The following is a 24,743-nucleotide window of genomic DNA, read 5'->3' as shown; positions in this document are numbered from 1 at the left end:
GTTTCAGCAACCAGACTCCATTCAGCTGCCTCAGCTCCACCCATGCTCCACCTCATTGGCTATTTTTGGATTAGCTGGAGGTCACTCTCACTGTGACTCTTCAGAAAACTGGGTGACTTCATGCAGACTGTGGCCATGTTTTATACAGTCTATGGGATGAACTTTGACCTGCTGGTGGAGCTGGAAGCATCCTGTGAGCATTATCATTAAAATGTAACTGCCAACCACATGGTGGCGCTATAGGAAAAGTCAGGTGATCACTGAAGTCAGTAGGATGGAGATCATGAATGAATTATTTCTGCTTTGCATCAGAACTGTTAGCATGCTGACTTTAGCATTGAGCTAACATGGCTGTAGGCTCTTCGTCTTGTCCTCACGTAGATAAAAGTGTGTATTTATTCCTTTGTGCTGCGAGGAAACAACAGCTGGAGCTGCCAAGGAGGGAGAAAAGTGTGTGATTACTCATTTATTAGTTTAATGTCTCCGTCTCTTGACTTACGAATGTTTTTTTCTGGCCTGTCTTTTTTATTTTATCCAGCAGAGAAGAGGAAGATTGAAAGAGGAAAAGTCTTCTCGTCATTTTTAACGTCTGTTTTCACTTTCAGCCAAATTAGCCACAATGCAAGGCTGCAGATGATCAGCTTTATTCAACATTTCCTGCAGGTGAACTTTCATTTCAGTTCATCTGATAAATTGTTAGTGAATACCATCTTTTACAAACTTTTTCCTAAAAACGAGAAGAAATCCAGCCGCAGCACACTTCGTGTCGTCTGCCTCTTGTGCACTCCCATCAGCCTCCACGTGAACGTGTTGTTCGCGTGATATTCAGTCTATGGAAAATGCTGCGAGCCTCTAACCTTCTTACACGATCCAGTAGTTTTTTTGTTTTTTGTTTTTCCTAAACATTCAGCTCCTTTTCAGCTCCGTCCCTGTTCATCACTACACACAGCAGACACGCGCTTTATGTGTGTGTGCGTGCGTGCGTGAGCGTGTGTGTTGCAGGCCAATAGTGTCACTCAGTTACACAACCGCTTTCAGTTTCCGAGCCCTGCCTGCCTGCCTGGTGGCTCCCCGCCCACCGCTGCTCAGCGCTGCCTGCCTGCCTGCCTGCCTGCCTGGCTGTTGGACGGACTGGGGCAGATCCAAGCCGACCAGTTCCGTGTTCTCTCCTCTCCCAGTATACGGGCCAGACTGAACGGGAGGACCTGGCAGTGTCGCGGTGGACATTCCAGCCCAGCCGCGGCATCCAGAACTCCGCGGCAGACGCAAAGTGCGGACGGAGGTGAGGAATGTGTTATTATTTCTGATTATTTCTGCGCGGATGGCGGATTCATCAGCCGACGTCGCTCGCGTTACGTTACAGCCAAACTTTGACGCTGCTGGCTGGACCTCCTCTCTCTCTCCCCCTCCCTCCCCCTCTCTCGCTCTCTCTCCTCTAACGCAAAGTGCGTCGCCGTGCACACTCGCATGCGGGATTACGGTATGTTCACGCAAACGGTAAATAACCCGCGTACGGTGCGCTTCCCGTGCGGGTCGTTAAGAGGCCTTGACGTGAAGCTCTGCAACTTTTACTGTCGATACGTGCTGCGTGCGTGCGTGTACGCGTGTTGATACATGACTATACAGTAACGAGCTGCGCGCGTGTGCGTACGCGAGCGTTTGAACATGTATTAGCCGAAATATCGGCGTGCGTCACCCTAATGTGTGTCGTCCATTGATGTTGTTTTGACACAGGTGACGTAGAGCGTGACGCGCCTGAACGATGAGATAAGCGGATCCGCTCCGCGTGAATAAATGGCGCGCCTGCGCGTGTGCGCGCGCCTGTGTGTCTCATTGACGGACACTGAGGGGGATTTCTGAGCTGCGCACTTGAGATGTTTCCAGCAAAACGCGACCCACGCCGAACGGAGCGGCTCTGAGGCGAAGCTCACAGTGTCCTCTGTGTGCAGGCGGCCACGCGCGTGTCCAGCACTGTTTACACACCTGACGGACACACATGCAGTGCGCGTGACGTCATTTCGAATGATGGAAGTTCACGTGTGAATAAGGTGAAGCATCATTAAAAGTAGCAGTACGAGCCGAATCTTATGTTTAAGATCTGATCACATTTCTGTTGGGATATTTTGTTGGTAGCTTACATGAATAACAGCTACAACTCAGGGCGAGTCAGTGAAATAAAGCACACGTGACAGATGCTTTTGTCCAAATAAAAGCTCATCAACACTCTCCTGTGGATGCGGACTTCAAATAAACATTAATATATATCAAACGTCACATTCATATCTCAAATTTAGTATCTAAACTATTGAGGCGTCATGATTCGACCTATTGTGTCGTCAAAATGAATGAATTTGATAAGTTTACTCATTAAATGAAAATAGTGAGCTGCAGCTTCATCTCTTAGTTTGTTAAATATCTGTTACAGTATATTTATCTGAAAGTTTTACCGCAGGTCAAAGAACAAGCGACTCATTTTTGTTTTGGATTCATGAACTTTTGAGAGACGTTTGGTACATGCGTCCTATGATTGTCCACCAGCCTGTGTCCTGAGCGTCAGGCTCGATCCATGCAGAGATGAGACGTTTCAAACGTTTTCTCACGTTAAAATGAATCCGTGCAGCTTTGGGAGAGTCTCAGCAGTTTGGGGGATTTAGCCTGTTGAAACTGTAAAAAAGGTTTTACACAATGTTTGAACTTGGCTGCAAATCTCCTTATAAATAAAAATGCACGATGAACGATGAACGCTGTGGTCTCACACACTTTATTTCTCTGACACCCGTCGGGTACCTTACAGTACTGTGATCCTCAGAGGTGAGTTTGCACAGACTCTTTGTTATTTACCTCTGGCACAAACACACATCGCTGTGCCACCCTTCCGTTTATCATGAGTAAACGATGGGCCGACATAATGAAACTGAGACAGACGAAGCCACCAAAACTCAGAGCGGCTCGTTTTAACGTCAGGTGAATTTACAGCAGCCATCACAGAAACAAGTGTCAGACTCATATGAGCGAAACGCAACCTGCCTGGCAAACAAACGTTCATTCTCTCGCTGTTATTACAGCAATTTGCATAATGATTAGTATTTTATGATAGCCTGTTATTTAGTAATGGACGGACTGCTGTGTGTTTACAAAGGGAATGAATCAGGCCTGACTAATCCCACAGTCAGAAACATTTACTGACTCGCTCGCTAACAGCAGATCCCATGAAAATAAATGGTTTCTAAAAGGCTTAGCACACGAGAAATGGATCTTCTGAGTGGGTTTCCAGCCACCACTATGGAGCTTAATATTCAGCTCACTATCTATATTTGAAGCAGAGAAACCAAAATTCATTCAGATCCATCAAAGTGGGGATGGAATGGGGGCAAGTGGGAGAGTTTAGCTATCTATAGTAATGCTAATCCAGAGGCGGATGCATATAGGTCAGAACTGCAGCAGCCCCGAAGGATAAACCTCCAAGTCACTGTTAGTTAATGATAATCTTATTAATTACAGAGTGACGAATGAGAGCGAAGTCATGTGCAGACACACAAACAATCCAGCTGTAAAACAAGTACACTTACTTCATATGTGTCAACTAATCAATAAATATAGAAAATACATGTCATTTAGTGCTTTTGTCTGGAAAGCCTTCAAGCTATAGTGTTAAAAACCAAGAGCCATGTGAATGTGTATGCAGTTGGAGGCGTATGCATACTGTATAATACAATGAGAGACTGTCCTGAACGCTAGAAAGAGCAGTACTGTTAGTACTGTCAGTACTGTCAAACCAAACCTTCACATGAATCATTTTGTACCAGTGATTTGTGTTTTAGAAGGCTCTGGCAGATAATGTCGACCTCCTGACGAGGCCACCAGACCAAAAACTATTGTTTGTCAGGTAAAAGTTCATTAGAAGCAGTAATTATGTCCTAAAGGCTTAACAACAAAGCAGGCAGGCGAGAAACCAGAAGGATAAAAGTGATGCAGATTCTCGACACAGCGGCCAGGAAAGTGTAGAAGTACAACATGGGTTCAGTGTTCGCCTCCTGATCAGAAAGCCCCCCTTCTCTGCCTCTGATTGGTCACCCTCATAGCTGACTCTGAGCCAATCAGAGGCAGAGCAGGGCGGGTTGGTGGTTGATGGTCCAGAGAAAACTTCTCTCCCAGTAGAAGTTGTTAGTTGCTCTTGAACAGCGCTGTTAACCGTCCGTCTGCTGAGCCGGGCAGCGGCCCACAGCTCTCAGCTGACGAGTGTGGATGCTTCGTTAATATCTGTGTGATGAGTGGCCGTGAGGTGACGGCAGCGAGCCGTTATTAAATCCATTATTTGACAGAATCTGATCCTCACAGCTCAGAAAGTCAGCGAGGTGACATTAATCAGTCTTACTGGAGTTTTATCAGTGACCTTTAAAGTAACGGTGAATCCTCACATGGAGCCTCTCTGATGATGATGATGATGATGATGATGATGATGATGATGATGATGGTGTTGAAGGCGTTATTACATGTCAGTGACATCTCTATGCTATTATTTATGTCTTGAATCCTCTTTGTTCTCTGCACTGCACACACAGCGCTGCACCGTTCAGCCCTGATTTTTGTGTTTTATTCTCTTCAGGTGACTTCAGTTTGAGTGTAAGGTCATCAGATAATCCCACGTACCACCAGAACAATGAAGATGTCAGCAGCAGCAGCAGCAGCACTGTGATGATGAATGGACGGACTGGGATGAGGCCGACTGTGTAGAGGTATTTGGCCTCGCTGCTGGTGGCCGACCTTTGACCCCTCATGGATTAAAAATGGCATTTTGGCTGAGACGGGGAGGGAAGCGACACATCTTACTCTCCAGGAACTCTGTGATTTTAACCAACGTGTTGTTTTGAAGCAGGATCGCGCAGACCGGACAAGCCTGGACTGGTTTTTACTCCAATGGGACTAACAAGGTTGAGTGAGGATGGAATAAAACATGAGTTTGAGATGTTCCTGAAGAAAAACTGACTACAAAATAGAATTTAAGTCAAGGATGGAGCAGGATTTCACACAGTAGGATCTCTCATCTGGCTCATAAATTGTGGATAGTGGACACTTGTTTGCACTGGCCTGGACTAACAGTAGCCAGCGCTGGTGAACGCTCCAGCCCTTTAACCCAGTCTGACGTAAAAATAAAAACTCCACTCTGGCAGGCCTCTTCTTTTCCCCTCCGCACTGTTGAATGGACGTCTGACTCTGAAGGTGACGCCTCCCTGCAGCTTCAAACTGTAACTCTGACTCCAGGTCAGTATCGTTCAGCAGCGTCGCTAAAGAAAACTCCAAACATGGCTGCTACAGGAAGGAAGCACTTGGTGAGAGACTTTAACCATTTCATCACCTGTTACCTGTGTCGAGGTTACCTGATCAAACCGACCACGGTCACCGAGTGCCTGCACACCTGTGAGTCAAACACACACACACACACACACACACACACACACAAACACACACACAAACACACACACACACACACACACACACTCGTTACTTTGAGGTGACGCTGCATCAACAAGTGAAAAAAATGGCAGAAGTTCATCAGGATAGTTTGATGCCCCAGAGTGTCCCACAGTGCATTGCGTTACAGTTAGCTAGAATGATGTTGCACATTGCTGAGTGAGAAAAACAGTGAGAGCTAAAGCTAACCCACGAGCTAATGACCTAAAGGAGGTAATGATGAGCTGGAACCTGCCAGCAGGTCTGATAACGAGATGACGAGGAGGCGGTCTGAGAGCCTTTCGTCTTTACTCGGCACTGAAATGTGTTGCTGTCGTTCCTCCTGCAGTCTGTAAGAGCTGCATCGTGCAGCACTTTGAGGAGAGTAACGACTGTCCCAAATGTGGCATTCAGGTGCACGAGACCAACCCGCTGGAGATGCTCAGGTAAGACGAATGGAACGCCTTCATTGTCCCAGCGCTCCTTTGATCCGCCTCTTCCTGCTCTCGCCTGTCTGTCATCTCATCATCTCATCCTTCTGCTTCTCTTTTAACTTATGTACCACGTCCTATTCTTCATTCTTTTTGGATTTGCCATCTGCTCCTCACTGCGTTCACCCTCTCATCCTTTCACCCTCTCACATCTCTTACCTGACATCTTTCTGTTTTCCACCTGATCCCTCTCTCCTCTCCCTCCGCTGCTGCTCCTCATCTTGAATGTTCCTCTTCTACCCTTTTACCCACAACCCATGCAACTTCCTCTTCACCTCCTCATCCTCCTCCTCCTCTTCTCTCCTCCTTCTCTCAGGTTGGACAACACCCTGGAGGAGATCATTTTCAAGCTGGTACCCGGACTCAGAGAAAGTGAGTTGGCCAGATGGTTTCATCAATCTGTCTCCTCAGTTTGCCGTCCATCCTTAATTATGTGACTATTCACGAGAGGTAGAAAGAATAATTCAGCAAACAGCAGCGCTCTAATCACATCATTTATTACGACATGCGAAGAATTTATTGCTAAGCACAGGACGACGTGCAGTTTAACAGCGGAGGAAAACAATCCCGACATTTAATGAGATCATTCCTGTAAGATTAAAAACCGCAGACAGAAAACAGAAAGAAACCGACAGAAACATTTTCTTCAAACAGCTCCTGTGACACTCCACCATGAATTATTAGAGTCCCTGCTTTAGCATCTTGCATACAGCATCACCAAGGATGACATAGCAGGCCTGAGCAACCCCCCCAGAACCCACTTAGCAATGCCATAATAAGCACCACCAACACATAGGAGCCACCTAGTAACCATTACCTTTAACCCAGCTTCCATCTGAACGTCCCCCCGACCTCTGAGCAGCAACCCAGGCGAGATTTGCTGACTCAGCAGAAACATTTCATTTTGTCTGATTGTGTCCTCGGCAGTATTTTTATTATCCGTTTGGATTTTTTGAGCCTTTGCAGCTTCCATAAAAGAAAGGGTGCTTCAACACTCAACAAGCTAGTAATTAATCAGATCCAAAGGCCTTGAATGGCTGACCTGGGGTCTGCCCTGGGGATTTCCTGCAGAGATCAGCGAAGGATTCACTCGTCAGCATCGAATTGTTGATGGAGGCTGAAGAGCTTTAAAACAAGATGAAGATGTATGACCTTCTGTCTGCAGCGGGGCCAACGAGAAGCCACGTCAACATGTCTGACCGAAGCTGTGATGGTGCTATAATTTTACGACTCCATAACTTCACCTCCACTGACGGAGCGCTCTGGCGGCCCAAAGATGGAGCAAACATCGTATATTTAAGTGGAGCTCGCGCTGCTCGGCCAAGCGGAGTAAAAATCGGCCTCGTATGAATTATGCTTTATGGTTTTTGAAGAGCAGACGGTGGTTTTTTTCTCTGTAGTGGACACGTGTCACGTCCACGCAGAGGATTTCTTTGCACTCTGCATTAAAATCACGCGAGCTTCAGCGTCATCTGTGGAATAAAATGCATTTTGTTCACAGCTGCTGTGACTGACTGGTCACAGTCACAGCACCGGTATGCGTCTTGCTGAAGAGCAAATCAGCTATACTGTACGGCAGGAAAAAACAGGAAAAAATGCAAATCCAGACGGGGATTTCAGTGATGTGCTGCAGGCTACCTTCTTCTCTAGCTGTGGTCAAACTAGTTGTTGGACAATAGCCTATAAATCACTTATTGCAAAGCAGCCCATTGCCTGGATGGCCCATTTGATAAGCTTTGGTTTAGTCTCCTTCTGCTTGCAGAGGAGTTCTTCAGACACAAACAGGCCTTTTACAGAGATGTCTGAATGCCTCTTCAGCCTGTTAACACTGTCTTCTTTTTATGTGCTGTTCACATGAACCAGAAGAGGAGCAGCAGGAAGTCGAATTCTGGAAGAAAAACCAGCCCAAAGCAAACGGCCAAGGTTTGTCATCCACACCGTGAGCATGACAAATGTGATAGAGGTTGAGCACACTTTGTTATCACCTTAGAAACACGCTTGCTTGGTCTGTGGCTGCTGCTGCGAGGAGGAATGATCAGCCACGTTTTAAACGTCTGTGCATTGACTCATCGGGAAGCTTCTCTGCTCACATTCGTCTTTTTTTGCTTCTTATTCTCAGTTTCTGTCTTGGTCCTTTCATTTCTAGAGGAGGCAGAAGTAAAATCAAGAGATTAGGGGAGTTTTTGATAAAGGTTTGAATCACCGTGATGTAAAAATCACCACAGTTTGAGCTTGCTCATGAGCTGATTTCAGGGAATTTCCTGCGTCAAAGTGCAAATGTCTTTACATAAAGCTCCCCAGGGCGCTGTCCTTCATGGGGGGCAGTGATTTAATCTGATGGAGAGTCATGTTTTAATCATATTATTTGGATGACGTGTTGACATGAGAGCTTGAAACATGTATTTGAATGTTTGTCTCAAACCACAGCAGAAAGCTTGAGGTTTCAGCGGCTCGGGCTGCCTGATGTCGGAGGTGACGAGCATGATGAAGGTGGTGATGATGATGACGATGCTGGCGATGAAGACTACCACAGGAGTGACCCTCAGATAGCCATCTGTCTGGACTGCCTGCGCAACACGGGACAGGCGGGGGAGAGCACCGTCACGGTTTGTGTGCCTTTTCAGGCTGAGGCATTTTCTCAATCAGTAACCCTCAACAGGAAGTTTGCTCAGAACGTTTCTCTGAGAGGAAAAATCGCTTTGGGGAAATGTTTTTTGGACCAAATAAATATTTCCAGCCTTCTGGGATCATCAGTATCTAAACTCTTCTAGGGGTCTACCATCCTGTCTCACTCTCTCGTTAAATCAGGGTCTAATAGAATTTGTCTCTCATCCAATTAGGATCTGATGAAGAGGTTCATCCGCTGCTCCAGCAGAGTCACCGTGGGAACAATTAAGAAGTTTCTCAGTCTTAAACTAAAGCTGCCGAGCTCCTACGAGGTGAGGAACACGCTCAGTCCGCCTGCTCCAGAGCAACTTTAAAAGGAAAATCTACATTTTGATCAAACAAATTCATTCTATAAAGAGTCGCTGGTGAGTGTGTTGGTCTGATCAGTCTTCTGTAAGACCTGTCTGTGGACCAATGAGGGGTCGTCTGACTGCTGACTTTGTCTGCCAAGACGTATCGTATCATATCTGACAAATCAAATGAGGAATGCTCTTAAAAACTCAATGTAATGTACTGAAAAGCAAACAGAGGCGGCAGCGGATGATACCAGGTGAACTTTGACTCATTCATGTCCCATTCCAGTTAGCATTAGCATCAGTTAGCATAGCAAAGGATTGAAAGCTGTTGGCTTCCATGTTTATAAAAGCTCAGCTAAAGCTGGTGTGATGCACTCACGCATCTTTCACACGCACACACACACACACGCACACACACACACACACACACACACACACACACACACACACACACACACACACACAGCGCAGCCTCCCACTCATTACCACAGTGAACTTCCTCTTTCCTTTTCATGTGTACATTAAAACTGATCCTGTTTATTTCCGTTTCTCTTGCCGCCGTCTGTCTCTTGTCATCCTTGCTTTTTCACTCATTACATTAACGCTTCTTCAAACTTTCATTTTGCCTCGTGGAGCTAAAGTAAAAGTGTTTCCTGCTGTCTCCAGCTGGATGTGCTGTGTAACGGGGAGATCATGGGCAGAGATCACACTTTGGAGTTCATCTACATGACCCGATGGAGGCTGCACGGAGAGAATGTAAGGCTGCCACGCTCACTTCCTGTTTGTGTGTGCGTGCTCATGTGTGAAAGCATTGCTGCAGGAAAGCGTTTATTTGTGTGTGTGTGTGTGTGTGTGTGTGTGTGTGTGTGTGTGTGTGTGTGTGTGTGTGGGTTATGTATTCACATTGTGGAGACTCTCCTTCTGAGAGAGCCTGAGAGCTCATGTACAACATAGTTTGAAGTTAATGCTCAGAACGAGGCTGCAGAGGTCAGCGTTGGTCAGACCGTTACTGTTTGGTGAAGGTCAGGGTGTGTTTGTGTGTGAATGCAGGTGTGCAAACGAGCTCTGGCTGAAGGACTTCTGTCTTCTGTGGTGAATCATTTTTGCATGAAGAACATTTTTAACCCCAGAATATTTCATGACTCTGATTCAAGCTGCTAAAAGGAGACTTTTCTCAACATGCCGTCGTTCTGTTGTTCTTAGAAAATGCTGAAACTGTAGAAACAGTCACATTGTGAAGACTTGAGATGCTTCAAAAGAGAGTTTCACTTTCTTTTATTAATTATATTGTACCTTTCATGGCAAAAGTCCTCCTGAAACACTTGCAAACATGTAGACACTAACCGTGCCCTCCAGTCCTCAGGTTTACAGTCTGTTCGGTCTGCTGTGAACTCTGCACACTGAGGGTCAAACTGCACACTGAACAGATGTGTAACAGCGAGAGGAAACAAAGGAAATGCTTCGCTGATGTTGTGGTGGTGATCTTCAGGGAATGAGGGTCTAACAGCATACACAGACGCACACAAAAACACATGCTCGTGCAAATAATACCTGTGAGAAGCTCTTCACTCCAGCCTGAACCGAATTCTGGCCTTAACTGCGACGCAAAGACTCAAACTGCCCTCAAAGAAACGAGAGCCAGAGGAAACGTCCTCACTGTCCAGGTGTAAAGTTTGTTTGGTCCTCACAAGGATAGAAGTACAACAGCACACACTCAGAGCTGCAGGAGGAGTCGAACTGGTTTCATCTGAAATGTGACGGCTCATCGGTCAGCTGTGTGTGTGTGTGTGTGTGTGTGTGTGTGTGTGTGTGTGTGTGTGTGTGTGTGTGTGTGTGTGTGTGTGTGTGTGTGTGTGTTCACGACCTTGGTCTACAGTGTACGTGTGTGTGTTCCTGTGCACGTTGACTTGTTTATGTGCATATTTGCACATGCGTGTGTGTGTGCACGTGAAGGATTAGCTAATGAAAGGTCCTGTCCACTGTGACTGAGGAGCGCAGACAGCTGGCACCGCAGGAGGCGTCAGATACCAGGTGAGGAGGAGGAGGAGGAGCAGAGGAGGAAGAGGAGGAGGAGCAGGAGCAGAGGAGGAGGAGGAGGAGGAGGAGGAGGAGGAGGAGGAGCAGGAGCAGAGGAGGAGGAGGAGCAGGAGCAGAGGAGGAGGAGGAGGAGGAGGAGGAGGAGCAGGAGCAGAGGAGGAGGAGGAGGAGGAGGAGGAGGAGGAGGAGGAGGAGGAGCAGGGGAGAGGAAGTCAGTACAGAACGAGAGACGTATCGTGTCTCCACTCGCAGCGATAAGAGAAGTAAAACAGTCGTTTTCTTCCCTGTGACTCATCACAAACAGGAATACACACTGTGTATACTTAGATTTGTATTTATGTGTATATATATTTATATATATGTAGTCTGAGCCAAAGAGGAATCTGTTATTCTAATCATGGTGCATAATGACCAGGAAGCCAAACGGTCTGAACTCCACGTTACCTTAAATCGTTAGTTAATATTACAAATTAAAAAAAGCTCGTTGGCGGTTTGACACAGACGCCGTCCAGTTGACTGATGTGCGTCTTACATAATAATGAGGTGCAGATTGTCTGTTAGCGTGCACACATTGTCAGGATTGTCCTGTCGTTTTCGTCTGGAAAGCTGTGGACACACAGTGTGTAAACGTCGTGTTACAAACCGTTCTGGATGTGATCCCTGAAAGTCGTCCACCCGATTAGTGAGTGTCCACCGTCCATCTTTGCGGGGATCCTTTTCATAATGTCTTCAGACAGAATCTGAGTCGAAAACAACGACTTTCAGTGGACGTCCTTAACTGTTTCAACCCAAACCATGATCCTTCTGTAACATAACCACACAGTTTTGGTGCCTAAACCAAAGTACGATGGAGGACGATGGTCCGGTATGCCTGTCGCCGGTACTCTCCAGCGGTCGGAGAGTCACCGGCGTTCGACCCATTCAGCCGTTCGGGTATGAGGGCGTGTTGAAATGACGTCCAGCCCTCGCTCTGCCCACCACTCAAGTTCCAAAACAACAAGCAGAAGTCAATCTGTCAGAATTATTTATGTCCTGCGGGTGAGCCAGAAGGACAAACACCAATTATTTTTTAATTCTGTTTGAACCGTGTCTGCTTAAGGACGAGGTGAGGAGAGGGAGAGGGTGAGGGAGAGGGAGAGGGTGAGGGAGAGGGATACAAAGTGTAAGAGTCAGGAATGGAGACAGATGAGGGAGAGGAAGAAGATCCGAGTCATTCATCAGTCTCATCCTTCTGACAACTCCACAGCTCGGCTTCATTTTCTCCCTGCGACATGAAACAACCCCACGAGACTCAAGATGTACCTGTGAAACGCTGCTCTCTGCTCTGAACAGAGCCAACACTCAGCTCGCTCTGCCGGCTGGAAGTCAATTATATCGTTCAGCAGTTAAGATGTTTATCACTAATTTAAACAGAACCACGCCTGTGACTTCCTCATACAGCCTGGACAGGAGGAGTGGGCTGATGAGGGTCCCGTGTGTGGTCAGAAACACCTGGATGAGGTGAGGGCCAGGTAAAAATATCTCAGAAGGAGAATGAACAGCGTGCACGATGGAAACACAACGCAGCGAAGCATAAAACTGCTCGATAAACAGCCCAAATTGTACAAAATGGCTTAAAATCATTGTGTTTATAGTAAGAGTAGCCGCAGATATGACGGATTCCTGACCTGAACCTGAGACATTCACAGTCTGAAGGCCAGATGGACAGTCGCGTTGGACAGACAGAGACGTCCCACGTCATCCCGCCATGTTTGTTCTGCTGACAAAGGTCAAATCTCTGATTGCATTCGAAAGACTAATCGCATTGTTTTAAATCCCAAAATGTATTCGTGAAGTCAGACAGAGCGACAGAGTCGCTGGACCTGAGAAGCAGCGCCTTCACCTCGTTAGCGCAAATCAGTTTTCAGCGTCGCACCGTTTGTCCAGAAGCAGGAAAGTTTTTGGCCTGAATGATGGAAGAAAACTTGTTCCTGAGCACATTCAAGCAGCAAAAACAACCAAAAAGTCTCGAGGCAAAGACGTTCAGCAGAGAGATGAGACTTGGAGGAATGCGTCCAAGTCGCGTCTTAGCAAAGACAACTCGAGAAATGTCTGTTGGATGTGCTTTCTACATACTGTCTGTTAGTTTTGTGTCAGCATTGTGTCTCTCTGTGAGGTTTTGTGGCTCAGCACCAGAAACATTAGTCTGTTAAACTTATTATTGTATTAATGTTCAGATTTTAATCGCAGTATAATGAGTTCATAAGGGTTTCTGTTAGCTGGTAATTGGCAGTCATGGTGAAGATAATTCCAGAGTCACATGTGAAAATGTGCCGTTCGACGCTGTTTTTGTGCATCTCTGCTGTCGGCCTTCTCTCTCCCTCCTCCCTCCAATCGGTGAATTACGTCAACCAAAGCAGAGTTTGTGGTGATTGTTGGGACACTGAAAAGATGAGACAAGGAGGTTTTGGTGAGTTTTATTTGGTTCCTGATTAGTTTTAATCAAGTTTGTTGATGCTGATAAAATGACTGTTTCTGTGAATGGAGTCTGGTGGCTGTTTCTGGTCGGACCAAAAGCATCTTTAGCAGGAAGGAGTCTTTTCCATAATGTCGTCAGATACTTAGAATAACAACTCGAGCCCGTCAGTGGCAGAAACAAACACTTTTGGACGTACTTTGACGTGTGCGAACACCCTCAGGGGTTGCACTGTTTTGCTCTTGTTCAGTACTGGTCCAATCAAAATTTGTGTCCTGAACGGTAACTTGGACGTGAACCAGCATGGACACTGACGCACGGCGACATTTGAATTTGGTTCCTGAAGATTGTGATAAAGAGTTCAAAATAATTTTTTGGACAATGTTTAATCTTGACCTTAATCCTGACGTTATTGTCTTATTGCCATGAAATCTGGTTTGGAAATTCACGGTCTGCAGAGGACGACTCCTAATGAGTCCCCTCTGGACTTTCCTTTAGCATCGTACCAAATATTTCACAACACTTGACCAGAGATCACAGAGACAGACGGTGGAAATGTGTCATGGTCTTTCGGGGTCCACAGACATTTTATGAGCTTTAAGCACCAGAGGGGACACATTAAGGTAGAATATACTGCCATTAAACGTAATTGATAGATATTCTTGTCGGATACGAACTAAACAAAATTATTATTATGTTATTTTTGGCTTGATAGCAAATTTTAGCTTTGAGTGTTTTTCCACCTTGCTGCACATCGGACGGTTCTACATTTCAGTCATTTGACACCAGAACAAAACCCTTAAACGCGGCTGACAGCTGAGCAGAATGTGCGTTATCGGCGTATAATCTAAGCGTTTGGAGACGAGTGGACGAGCGTCAGAGATGCAGAGTGACAGCGTGGCGAGGCTCCGCTCAGCGTCGTTCTGTCTTTCTGAGACATGATGCAGCAAAATGCAGGAGCCCGAGGAGATGACAGCAGCTGTACTCTGCTGCACCAGCAGCCTCAAGCCGACAGAAATAGGAGACACAGTCTTCACTCTGCAGCTGCTGTGACACAAACACAACCTTTCTTCTTTCTGAATCTTTTATGAGAAGGACAGCTCGCGTCTTTTCACTGTTTCAGATGCGCTTTACAGCCAAAGTGGGCAGGAATGTCTGAGCATTGAGCATTTCTATTATTTACCCACGATGATGGATGGATCGCTGAACGGACCCGCAGGACACGAGCCCACGCAGGGGCCCGAGAGGTCAGCGGCCCCCCGAGCCAAAGCATGTACATGAAGCGGCTGCTAGCTTCTGACACAGTGACGGTACATCCCAAACATGTACCACGACAGACGATGCTCACAGGGAGCGTTTCCTCTCTGAGGCCGCTGCGTCAATCTCAACACGATTAAAGCTGCAAAGACTTCTGTTTGCTGACGTGTTTGCACTCTGAAAGACTGTGAATGCAAGATCAGCTGCAGCGTGTTGTGATGAGCCACAATTAGAAGAAATGAAATCTCTTCTCCCCTCAGTGCACTGCTCTGGAAAACACAATATTAATAATAAAAGACGGGTAAAAGTTCAGTCCCGGGAAACTCACTCTTTATTCCAGCCTGCGTTTTCATCACAGTTGTTCTCAACTTCTCGAGTCTCTCCACAGAAACTTCCTTTGAACTGCACACAGACTTTCTGTAGTGTGAAAAAGCTCAAAGCTGGAGTTCATTTCTGATCAGCAGGCCGGATTCTGCGTTCAGATGTGATCTGAGGCGACGTCGGTTTGTTGTATGTGCTAAACTTTTCCTCGAGTGATCAGCTTTAGACCATCTGTGCGGTGGATTTATAGAGCGAGCAGCAGCCAGACCTTTATTACTTTTTTCCTGTTTCTTCTGCATCAGACGCTTGGCCTCCATCCCTGCAGTCATGTGGATCCTGGACAGTTTAATGGAAACAGGTTTACTGTACACTCTTCCTCACCTCCTCCTCTTCTTCTTTACCTTCAGGAAACCTGCAGTTTGAAGTCGGATGAAATGAGAGTCGTCTTTCTCCACCTGAGATTCAAACAGATGGGTGAAATGACGTGGCTGCAGATCTCACTGGAGATTTATGCTGCACAGACAGTGAATATGATACTCGATAAATGAAGTTTCCTCAATCTTTCCAAACACGTTTGACAAGCGTTTGGCCTGGACGAGCAGAGGGAAAATCTTCAGCATTCACGTCTTCTGTTATCTCTCTCAGTGAAGGATTGATGCTGTCAAAGTGGAAATTATATGACCAAATATGAGATTATGTCAGTTTTCAGCCTGAACTAACAGCGTTGATGAGTCCCAGAATAAACTAATGATGACGGTTTTCATGAAAAATGTACAGAAAACTCCATTTCCATTCATGTCATTCAGTTTTATTTCCGTGTGTGTGTGTGTGTGTGTGTGTGTGTGTGTGTGTGTGTGTGTGTGTGTGTGACGGGCTTTCAGTCTTTACCAGTGTCTTCCTCTCAGCGTTGCTTCGGCGTGTTTGTCCTCTGAACATCGATTCTTTTTTCTGTCTCACCCTCAGACGTATCCCATGGTGCTTGAGTACCGGCCACGTATTGACTTTGGCTGAACCACGGCTGCAAGAGGAGGACCACGCGCACACACACACACACACACACACACACACACACACACACACACACACACACACACACACACACACACACACACACACACAGTTTCACGGCAGCTTGTTAAATAGTCCCAAAATGTAATCTACAGGATTCACACACAGGGATGTGAAGTGTCCTCCAGGCCTGCAGCAGCTCGTTCTGGACTCACAGGAGCAATAATCAACATCTGGCTCGAGCAAAGCTTGCTGGGAAACCTTTCGGACGTTCACAGCGTGGTCAGATTTAGGAAAAGATCACGTTTGGTTTGGCTTCTTTCTTTCCTCCTGAGTGAAATCCTGTCGGCCGCTCTCTGATGTCACGCTGAGATGTGTCCGTGTACACGAATCTGTAGATTAAACTTTGTAATTATTTCACCAGCTGCCCTCATAATGCACTGCACACACACACACACACACACACACACACACACACACACACACACTCATCAACACAAACACACAAATGCCCACAATGTGCAAGAAGAAAGATTACATGTATTTTTGTACAGCCGATGATGAAGTGCATACATTGTTATGGTAAAGAGGTTTTATGCTACATAGAATAATATATGCTATAATATATGATATTTTTAAATGTATGTCCCTGTGCCTAAAACTCGTTGAGATCAGAAGTATGACCATATCTTCACTTTGCTTGTCTAACTCTGTAGATTAAATGTTGATTTTCTACTGTTGACGCTTGTTTTTATGTTTCCTCTGCGGTTTTATCACGTATCTGAAGGTGTGGCTAACAGAGCTAACACTTAGCCTAAAGCGTCTCAGCTGCAGCTGCAGCTTGTTTTGGTAAAAACATCGATCAGGAGTTCAGATGCACAAAGTTTTCTTCGATTTTCAGCCTCCAGACCGCCTGGTAAATACGTGAAGTTACTCATTTAGCTGCCTCACAGTCCAACACACAGTGAGCATCTGCTGCAAAGACAATCCTTCAGTCTTGATGAATGTCCGTCTTTGTTTGCTGGGACGATAAGAACATGAGAGAGAAGCAGAGAAGAGACTCATCAGCAGCACGTCGAGCAGCCGCCCATTCACTCTGCGCACTGACAGAAAGACACTAAAATATTACTGTTTATAGTTTGAAATGAATGATTTAAGGACTTCTTCTGTCACCGGTCATTCCTCATCCCGAAATACACACACACACACACACACACACACACACACACACACACACACACACACACACACACACACACAGGGTCAGACTGCTCACAGTCAGCAGGTGAAATATGTTGGTGTCTGAATTTATGAATGAAGAACAGACAGAATGATAAACAGGCAGGAATCGAAGCGCACGCACACACACACACACACACACACACACACACACACACACACACACCTCAGGCAGTCTATATATACGCTGTAGTAGAGCAGGTGCATCAGACGGCATCCATTCTACACTGACGCCTGATGTGAATGCATAGATGTCTGCACAAGCACAGGCTGACGGGACAAACACACCTTGTCTGATGCACACACACAAACACACACACACACACACACACACACACACACACACACACACACACACACACACACACACACTCACCCCTTCACATCGCCCCTGGCATTTCCTCACAACACGTTCGTCCTTCCAGCTGTTCATTTCGCCCTTGTAGTTGTTTTTTCAGGTCAGTTATCTAGGCCAGAGGTCCCTGTGGTTCTTTACATGACCCACAGTGATGCTGATGACCCCCCCCCCCCCCCCCCCCCCACACACACACACACACACACTGAAATACCCTCTGGATTCACATTAAAAGATGAACAGGAGGCATCAGAAGCCACATCTGATCAGACCAGCTTCTCTTCTGAATGTAGAACGAAAACGATGCTGACGGTCATTTTTCCAGCTTTGAGGCTCCTTCAGGGAAACCTTCATTTTCCAACATGGACTATAAGAAAAACTACATGTCCTCAGAAGGACAAACACCTCACCTGTCCTTCCGCAGTCTTATTACTCACCTTGCTCTCTTTCTTAGAAAAACAGCCTGTTCATGTTTGTCTTTGTCAACAAAGACCAAAAGGTGTGTCAGCGTCCTCTTTAAAGGTAAACAGTGGTGGAAAAGGTTTATCTGTACATGCTGGAGATGATGCTTCGCCCGACCTTCTGCGTATCCTCACATTAGCAGGAGGAAGATGAAGCTGGACACTGGACTCATCTGACCACAGAATCTTCTTCCACTTCTTGTGTGCTTGGGCCCAACGACGCCGGGCTAACCTCTGTCTCTCATTGATCAGGGGCTTCTTGACAGCCTTGTAGGACCTTAAGCCATGATCTAAAAGTCGGCCACGTACAGTGCAGGTGGATCACTGGACACCAGTTTGGTTTGACCACTGCTGCTGAAGCTCCTGTGATGTCATTCGGCGGTTTTCCCTGCACTCGTGGATCAGGATGCGGTCATTTCTTGCTGAAGAAACCTTTGGACGCCCAGATCTCAGTTTGTCAAAATGACCCAATATTCAAAATTTCTTTTGTATTTTTATGGAACCAACCAATTTTTAGTTTTTAATGGCTTTTTTAATGACACTTGAAGACCTAAGAGTGATTCTGTTCGTCCATCCAGTTTCAGCTGCTCTGTGTGTGGATCTGTGCTTTGTCCTCCTTTTGTGTCTTTGTCTCCCTCTGTCTCCTGTCTGTCCTGTGTGTGTGTGTGTGTGTGTGTGTGTGTGTGTGTGTGTGTGTGTGTGTGTGTGTGTGTGTGTGTGTGTGTGTGTGTTTCTCCACAGGGCTTGACTGACAGGTTTGGTCCCTCCTCCTCCTCCTCCTCCAGAACACACCTGTTCACAACCAGCCGATCAGGCTTCACCTGCTGCCACAGAACATAGCGCCTTACTTACTGGTTTTATACTCTCTCTCAGTTCACTCTTATCTTCATCTTCTGTTTTTGTGTGGATCGTGTAGACTCACGTCACATTGAGCTCAGCATTTGGGTCCATTTGTGTAAAACAGCACCTGTTCGCCACCTTTTTGCAGCCCAGAAACGTCCTGAAACAGCCAAATAAGAAGAAGATCCAGGCAGAGGACAACAAATAAATAAATACACCAGCACACACTTCCTGTAGCGGGTCTGCAGTTGTTGATTTTGTCTCAGGAAAATCCTGCATATACGTTTAAATCCTGACACACGGGGTTAAAAACCAAACAAAGACAAATCAAATAACATGTTTGTGTGTTTATTTGTCTTAACAATTCAAATGAACTGTTTTTAACCATTTCATCTGTAGATTTTGGATTGTGTCCACATCGATGTGACGGTTTGAGCGTGTCTCCTCGTGGGTTTGTGGGTGGAGCATTATCAATACCGAAAGTAACAAGACGAAAGCAATAGTTTTTCCAAGTGAGAAAAAGTGAGAATTTCTGTCTTGGTGCTCAGAGCGCCACCCGCATGCTGCTGTGGGAAGACGAGCGAGTTTCACTTCCTCTCGTTTGATTCATTACGAATGTCAAACTGAAGAAACAGTAACAGACGCTTTGCATCAGGGACGCAGGAGCAGGCTCGTGTTCTGCATGCTGTGATATATTTATTTAAATATATATTTACATTTTATTTTCTATTTTTAAATGTGATTTTTCACACAGTGCAAATAAGCTGGTCTGAAAAAAGCCAATAAGTACAAAAGAAATGAAAAGCGAAGTACTTCAACATCAAAACAAATACCAGTCATTAATAAATCATTTAAATATTCACTTATTCACAAATAAATACACACTTAAAAGAGCAGAAAAACTACATCGTCACCAAACTCGAGGTTTATTTACCTGCTTTTTCCAGAGCTTTCACACAAACCTCATGGGGTCATGACCAAAGGATGGAGCTCGCTCCAAAAAATAAAAAATCGAGCATAATAGTGAGATTAATGTGATATGATGTTCAGAGCACAGAGGAGAAACCACAGAAAAGGGAATCTATCAGCTGTTTACTTCAGAATTCGGAGGCAACAGAAGAGAAAGACAGATTTCTAAAATCTAAACTCAAAGTTATTATTTCTCACTTTGAGCTGAAACACCACAAAAACAGTCTGTGACCTCGACCGTCCAGGTCCACCACGACCTCGCCGATCTGTTCTGAACAGCAAATACTTCAGTGTGAACTGAGTCTAGTTTCTACAAACATCCTTTGTCACGTCAAACTGGATCCTGAGACCTCCTCCGAGTCCTTCAGCTCTGGACTGCTGCCAGTCCGCCGACACAGACACAGTGACATCAGTGATATTGAAGGCAAACAGCGTCTGGCATGAGACACAGATATGTCTCATCCCTGCAGCTCAGTGTCCCCAGTCCCCAGTGTCCCCATCTGGGCTTCAACCTTGGATCCAACATGTCCTTTTATTATAAATAATATTTAGAATACAGACACAGAATATTCTATCAGCACAGTCCTGCTGTTGGCTGTGAGACTGAAATCCAATGTTTTGAATTTGTCTGTGAGACTGAAATTCATCCTTGACCTTGGAAACAGCTTCATCATCAGAACAGAAACAATCTCCTGCTGATTAAACAGAGAGACAACAGTGCCAAAGTGTTTATGTGCACACAGGAAAATGACTTATTTTTAAGACCTGATCGGTGTTTTTGCATGTCTGCAGTCCTCTCCCCAAAAAACAACTCGGATATTATGATCCATATTTAGGTTTATTGTTCAGTGGTGGGGCGGCAATAAGGTCGCCGGTTCGATCCCCGGGTCGGGCCTCTCTGTGTGAAGTTTGCATGTTCTTCCCGTGCGTGTGTGGGTTCTCACTCCGGCTTCCTCCCACAGACCAAAAACATGCTCATTAGGTTATTTGGTGACTCTAAAAATTGCCCCTAGGTGTGAGTGTGAGCGTGAATGGTTGTCAGGATGTACCCCGCCTCTCGCCCGTTGACAGCTGAGATAGGCTCCAGCCCCCCCACAACCCCGAAAAGGGATAGTCGGTATAGAAAATGGATGGATGGATGGCTGTTCGGTGGCGACCTCTAGTGTCTGTGTATGGAAGTGGATGGACGGGTCAAACAAATGTCCCATTCATGTCTTGTGAGAACCAAAAATTAACATTGACTCATTTTAACTTACATAACGTGCGTAACTTAAATTACGTAGCAAACTTACTTATACTTATTTTAACCCAAACCATGTTTTTTTTTTCTAAATCTAACCCAACCACCTGTTTGGGGCCTGAACCAACCAAACTACGACCTTTTGACATGTTAACAAAGTGCTTAAAACTGTTTCACAATGTTAAATAGTTACTGGATGTGACTCCAGTTCTATGAGTGTGTGCACCTGTTACCGGTGCTCTCCTACAGAGTCACATCATTTTGGGAGATATGAGGATATGCTGGTTGAAAATCACCATCAGGTCAAATGTGACTGTTGTTCAGCACTTTGTTTCATGAAAAGGGAACAAAGGTGTAGATTTTTATGTGGTTCCTGTGGATAGTCATCAGTTTTTGAAGGACCCCTCTGGTTTATTATCATGTCGAGTTTTTACTTGTGTATTAGGAAGCTAACAGTCTGTCTGCTGTGTTACCAATTAGAAGAAACTCTTTCCATTTTTATCACTCAGAGCTTTTCTCAAGTGCCACCCTCGGGTCCACTTTGTACACAAGATACTGTATCTCATTACCAAACAGGCAGATTGCCAAGAAATTTCTGGGGGCATCTGATGATGCTTGTGCCAAATTAAAAGCTATAAAAATACCTCAACAGAGTTTTTCATCAGTCAGTCCAGCACCAGCTGAGCAAAATACCATGTAAGTCCAAAACATGAATATCAGCCGCTCTCCTCATCAGTTAAGCTGTTATTGATTCAGTCTGTTTAAGGATGATATCAGCAGTGGCTTAATGCTGTGCAGGGCAGCACAAACATTGTCAGTGTGGAGATCATGAGATAAATTTGGAGCCAAAGGCTTTCTGATGTGGTGTTTGTAGAAAAATCGATTTTTAACAAAAAATCAACTTCACTGGTTTGACAGACTGGACTCTGGTGCTACACGCCTGCGCAGTACTTACTGACCACTTTAAAGCAAATTTTCAGTTTGCGCCTGAAAACCTGAAGTGGCATTGAGTCTGATCAGCACAAGTACTGATCATGGTTGCAGTTTCACGACATTACCTCACCCTAATACCATCCCACGGCTCAGTATCAACACATATGAGCGTGTCAAAGGTCGGGCCAAGTTAAACAGCAGATGGCAGAGGACGTCTCGCAGACAGCGGTGAGCCGACACTGAATCTGCTTCTGCAAGCAGCAGCCGACAGGACCCTGCTGAGAGGGTCTGCATGCGTGACACTGAGGCATCACGAGTGTGTGTTCGCACCGTGAAATGAAAATGCAGAGCAACTTCTAATCCTGCGTCTCTGTTGATTATTCATTCATGTCTTCTTATATTTATTTAGAAATGTTATTTTTTGACTCTTCTTCAACACTTGGGCTGTTGCATATCCATTCAAATGTGCGGGGACGAACCACAGCAGGTGTGTGTTTGAATTTCAGCAGGAGAAAACTTTGCTTGCATGTCCAAATAATGTATTTAAGGTCTCTTTTGGTCGTTTCTTCCTCTTCCTGATCTCACAGTGAGGGGGAGGGAGGTGTTTGTGCAGGCTGTCATCACTAAACCACGCCCACTTCGTAGCGCAGGTGTAGTGATATTTGTTTAAGTACCAGAGTGCTCCCATGACGTGCAGGTGTGTGCATGAGCGGTGTTAGGCTGTGGCTTGTTTCAGAGGTTATCCAACCAATGATTTGAATGATTTTGTTTGCTTGTGCTGACTAATTGAAGCTGCGTTGGAAACATCCATTCTGAGGAGAAGTGAAGCTAAGCTAACAGGCTAGCACCTGAAAACGTGGCTAAGCTATCTTTCATTTCCTGCAGGTGTTGTTGATGCAGCACAGGCTGGCTGAGTTTAACAGACGTCAGTGAGTAGAAAGTCCAAATGACAGACGCATAAAGACATGACTGACACGTGGACCAATCAACCCACGACAAACCTCAAGAACACGAGAGTTTCAGACTCTGTAGCTCTAATAAGACAGCGGCAGTGTGTACTCTCGGGTGTGGGAGTGTGGACATCCTGATATAGGAGTGTTCTAGATATTTTTACACTGCTCAGCTTTGACTGCTGCAGAATCCTTACGACAGTCAAATGAAGTCACCGAGGTCATAAATATTCATCATGTTTTATTTCAGTTCAGTGGATTCTGACGGAGGTCAAACGAATAAAGTCTGCAGCGCAGCGGTGGGATGATGCACGGGTTACTTATAGGATGAACATGTAAGTTATTCTTATGAGTGACATTACAGAAGAGGGTGTGTGTGTGTGTGTGTGTGTGTGTGTGTGTGTGTGTGTGCGTGTGTGTGTGTGTGTGTGTGTCACTGCTGCAGCATGTATTTGGTGAATGTGTGTTAGCGGATTCGTGTGACTGTGAGCTCATGTGACAGCGTCTGCATGAGTTTGTACTCCTTCAGTGTAACAGTGAATATCTGTGAGACATGTCGTGTGTGTGCGTGTGTGTGTGTGTGTATGTGTGTGTGTGTGTGTGTGCGTGCGTGTGTTTGAGAAAGTGTGTACTGTATGTGTGGTAATATTTCCAGCAGCAGCCCCACCTGCAGATTTTGTCACCTCCTCTGTGGTCACATGTTGCTCTCTGCTGTGAAGGGAAGCAGCAGCAGCTACTGCGAGACAAGACGACGGTTTAAGGGAAGTTTAAGTTTAAATTGACTCTAATCTAATCTAATCTAATATAATCTAATCTAATATAATATAATATAACAAGGTCACGACCAGACTGAAGTTTTTCAACCTGAAGAACAGTTTAAAATCTTCTTTTTTTGTCAGACATCCAGTCACTGAAGTTGTCATCCTGCCACAACAAAGCAAACGCAGTGATCTACACGACCTGAGCTAAGAGGAAGTAGTCCCGGCCAATGACAGAGCAGGAATCAGACCATTTGACATGCAAAAAGCAAAAACCAGTGGTGCCAACTGGTGCTGATATCTGCACCGAAATGAGGTTCAAGTCACATTTTCTTTCTTGTCTGGTGCCAAAACTCCACCGAGGTGAAGACTCAGCACATTCCTCTCGTGTGAGATGTCAGTCCTGGTTGATTTGGCGACACCTGTAGGTGCTGCTAGGTAACAGCAAATGAGGTGTAATTCGACAGGTCCCATGATTCAGTGAAAGTGAAATGAGTTGGTTACGTGGCTGAGAAGTTGGAGGTTGGTTTTCTTGTTTCGTAGACGCACGTCTGATGAATGATAGCAGTCACTGTAAAGCTCACAGACAAACACAAAGCATTTCCTCTGACTTCACAATAAAAGTCAACTCATGTTTCAGCAGTTAAATGCTTTTAATGTGAAGCTGCAGCACCAAATATTAAGTTTGCATCAGCAGTAAAATAATGCAGTATTTTTTACAGTATACTTCATAATACTACAAATCTATAGATACTGCAGTACTTTCATGAGGGGGGCAGTGGTTCAATCACCACTCCTCCCTCGTTCAGTGACTGTGTCTCAACAGACATTTTATTAAACAAAAGTCTTTAAGGTTATAACTTTCAGAGTAATTTGAAGTTCTTTCAGTTTTTCCATACGTTGCTTCCACAGTGGGAATATTGTTCTATATATATATGTATTACATTTCTGACAGCTGTGTTTAGTCACTGTGACACGACTTTTTTTGCCTCTTCCTGTATGTGGGGGCTTTGGC

At 45.4% G+C, this 24,743-nt stretch overlaps 1 protein-coding gene across 1 annotated transcript; it reads left to right on the top strand.

Annotated features, from left to right (window-relative positions):
- The first annotated feature begins 955 nt into the window (after positions 1–955).
- On the top strand, positions 956–16,723 carry pcgf5b (polycomb group ring finger 5b). The gene is made up of 9 exons (XM_070978312.1): positions 956–1,282; positions 4,607–5,418; positions 5,801–5,897; positions 6,259–6,314; positions 7,806–7,865; positions 8,370–8,548; positions 8,783–8,881; positions 9,572–9,661; positions 15,939–16,723. The coding sequence occupies exons 2-9, from the start codon at positions 5,304–5,306 to the stop codon at positions 15,984–15,986; spliced, it is 744 nt and encodes a 247-aa protein (XP_070834413.1). The 5' UTR covers positions 956–1,282; positions 4,607–5,303; the 3' UTR covers positions 15,987–16,723.
- Positions 16,724–24,743: the final 8,020 nt, after the last annotated feature.

Source organism: Chaetodon trifascialis, chromosome 13 (assembly GCF_039877785.1).
Source record: "Chaetodon trifascialis isolate fChaTrf1 chromosome 13, fChaTrf1.hap1, whole genome shotgun sequence".
Lineage (NCBI taxonomy): Eukaryota > Metazoa > Chordata > Actinopteri > Chaetodontiformes > Chaetodontidae > Chaetodon > Chaetodon trifascialis.
The sequence above is the reverse complement of the archived record's forward strand: the minus strand, read 5'-3'. Positions and strand labels throughout refer to the sequence as shown.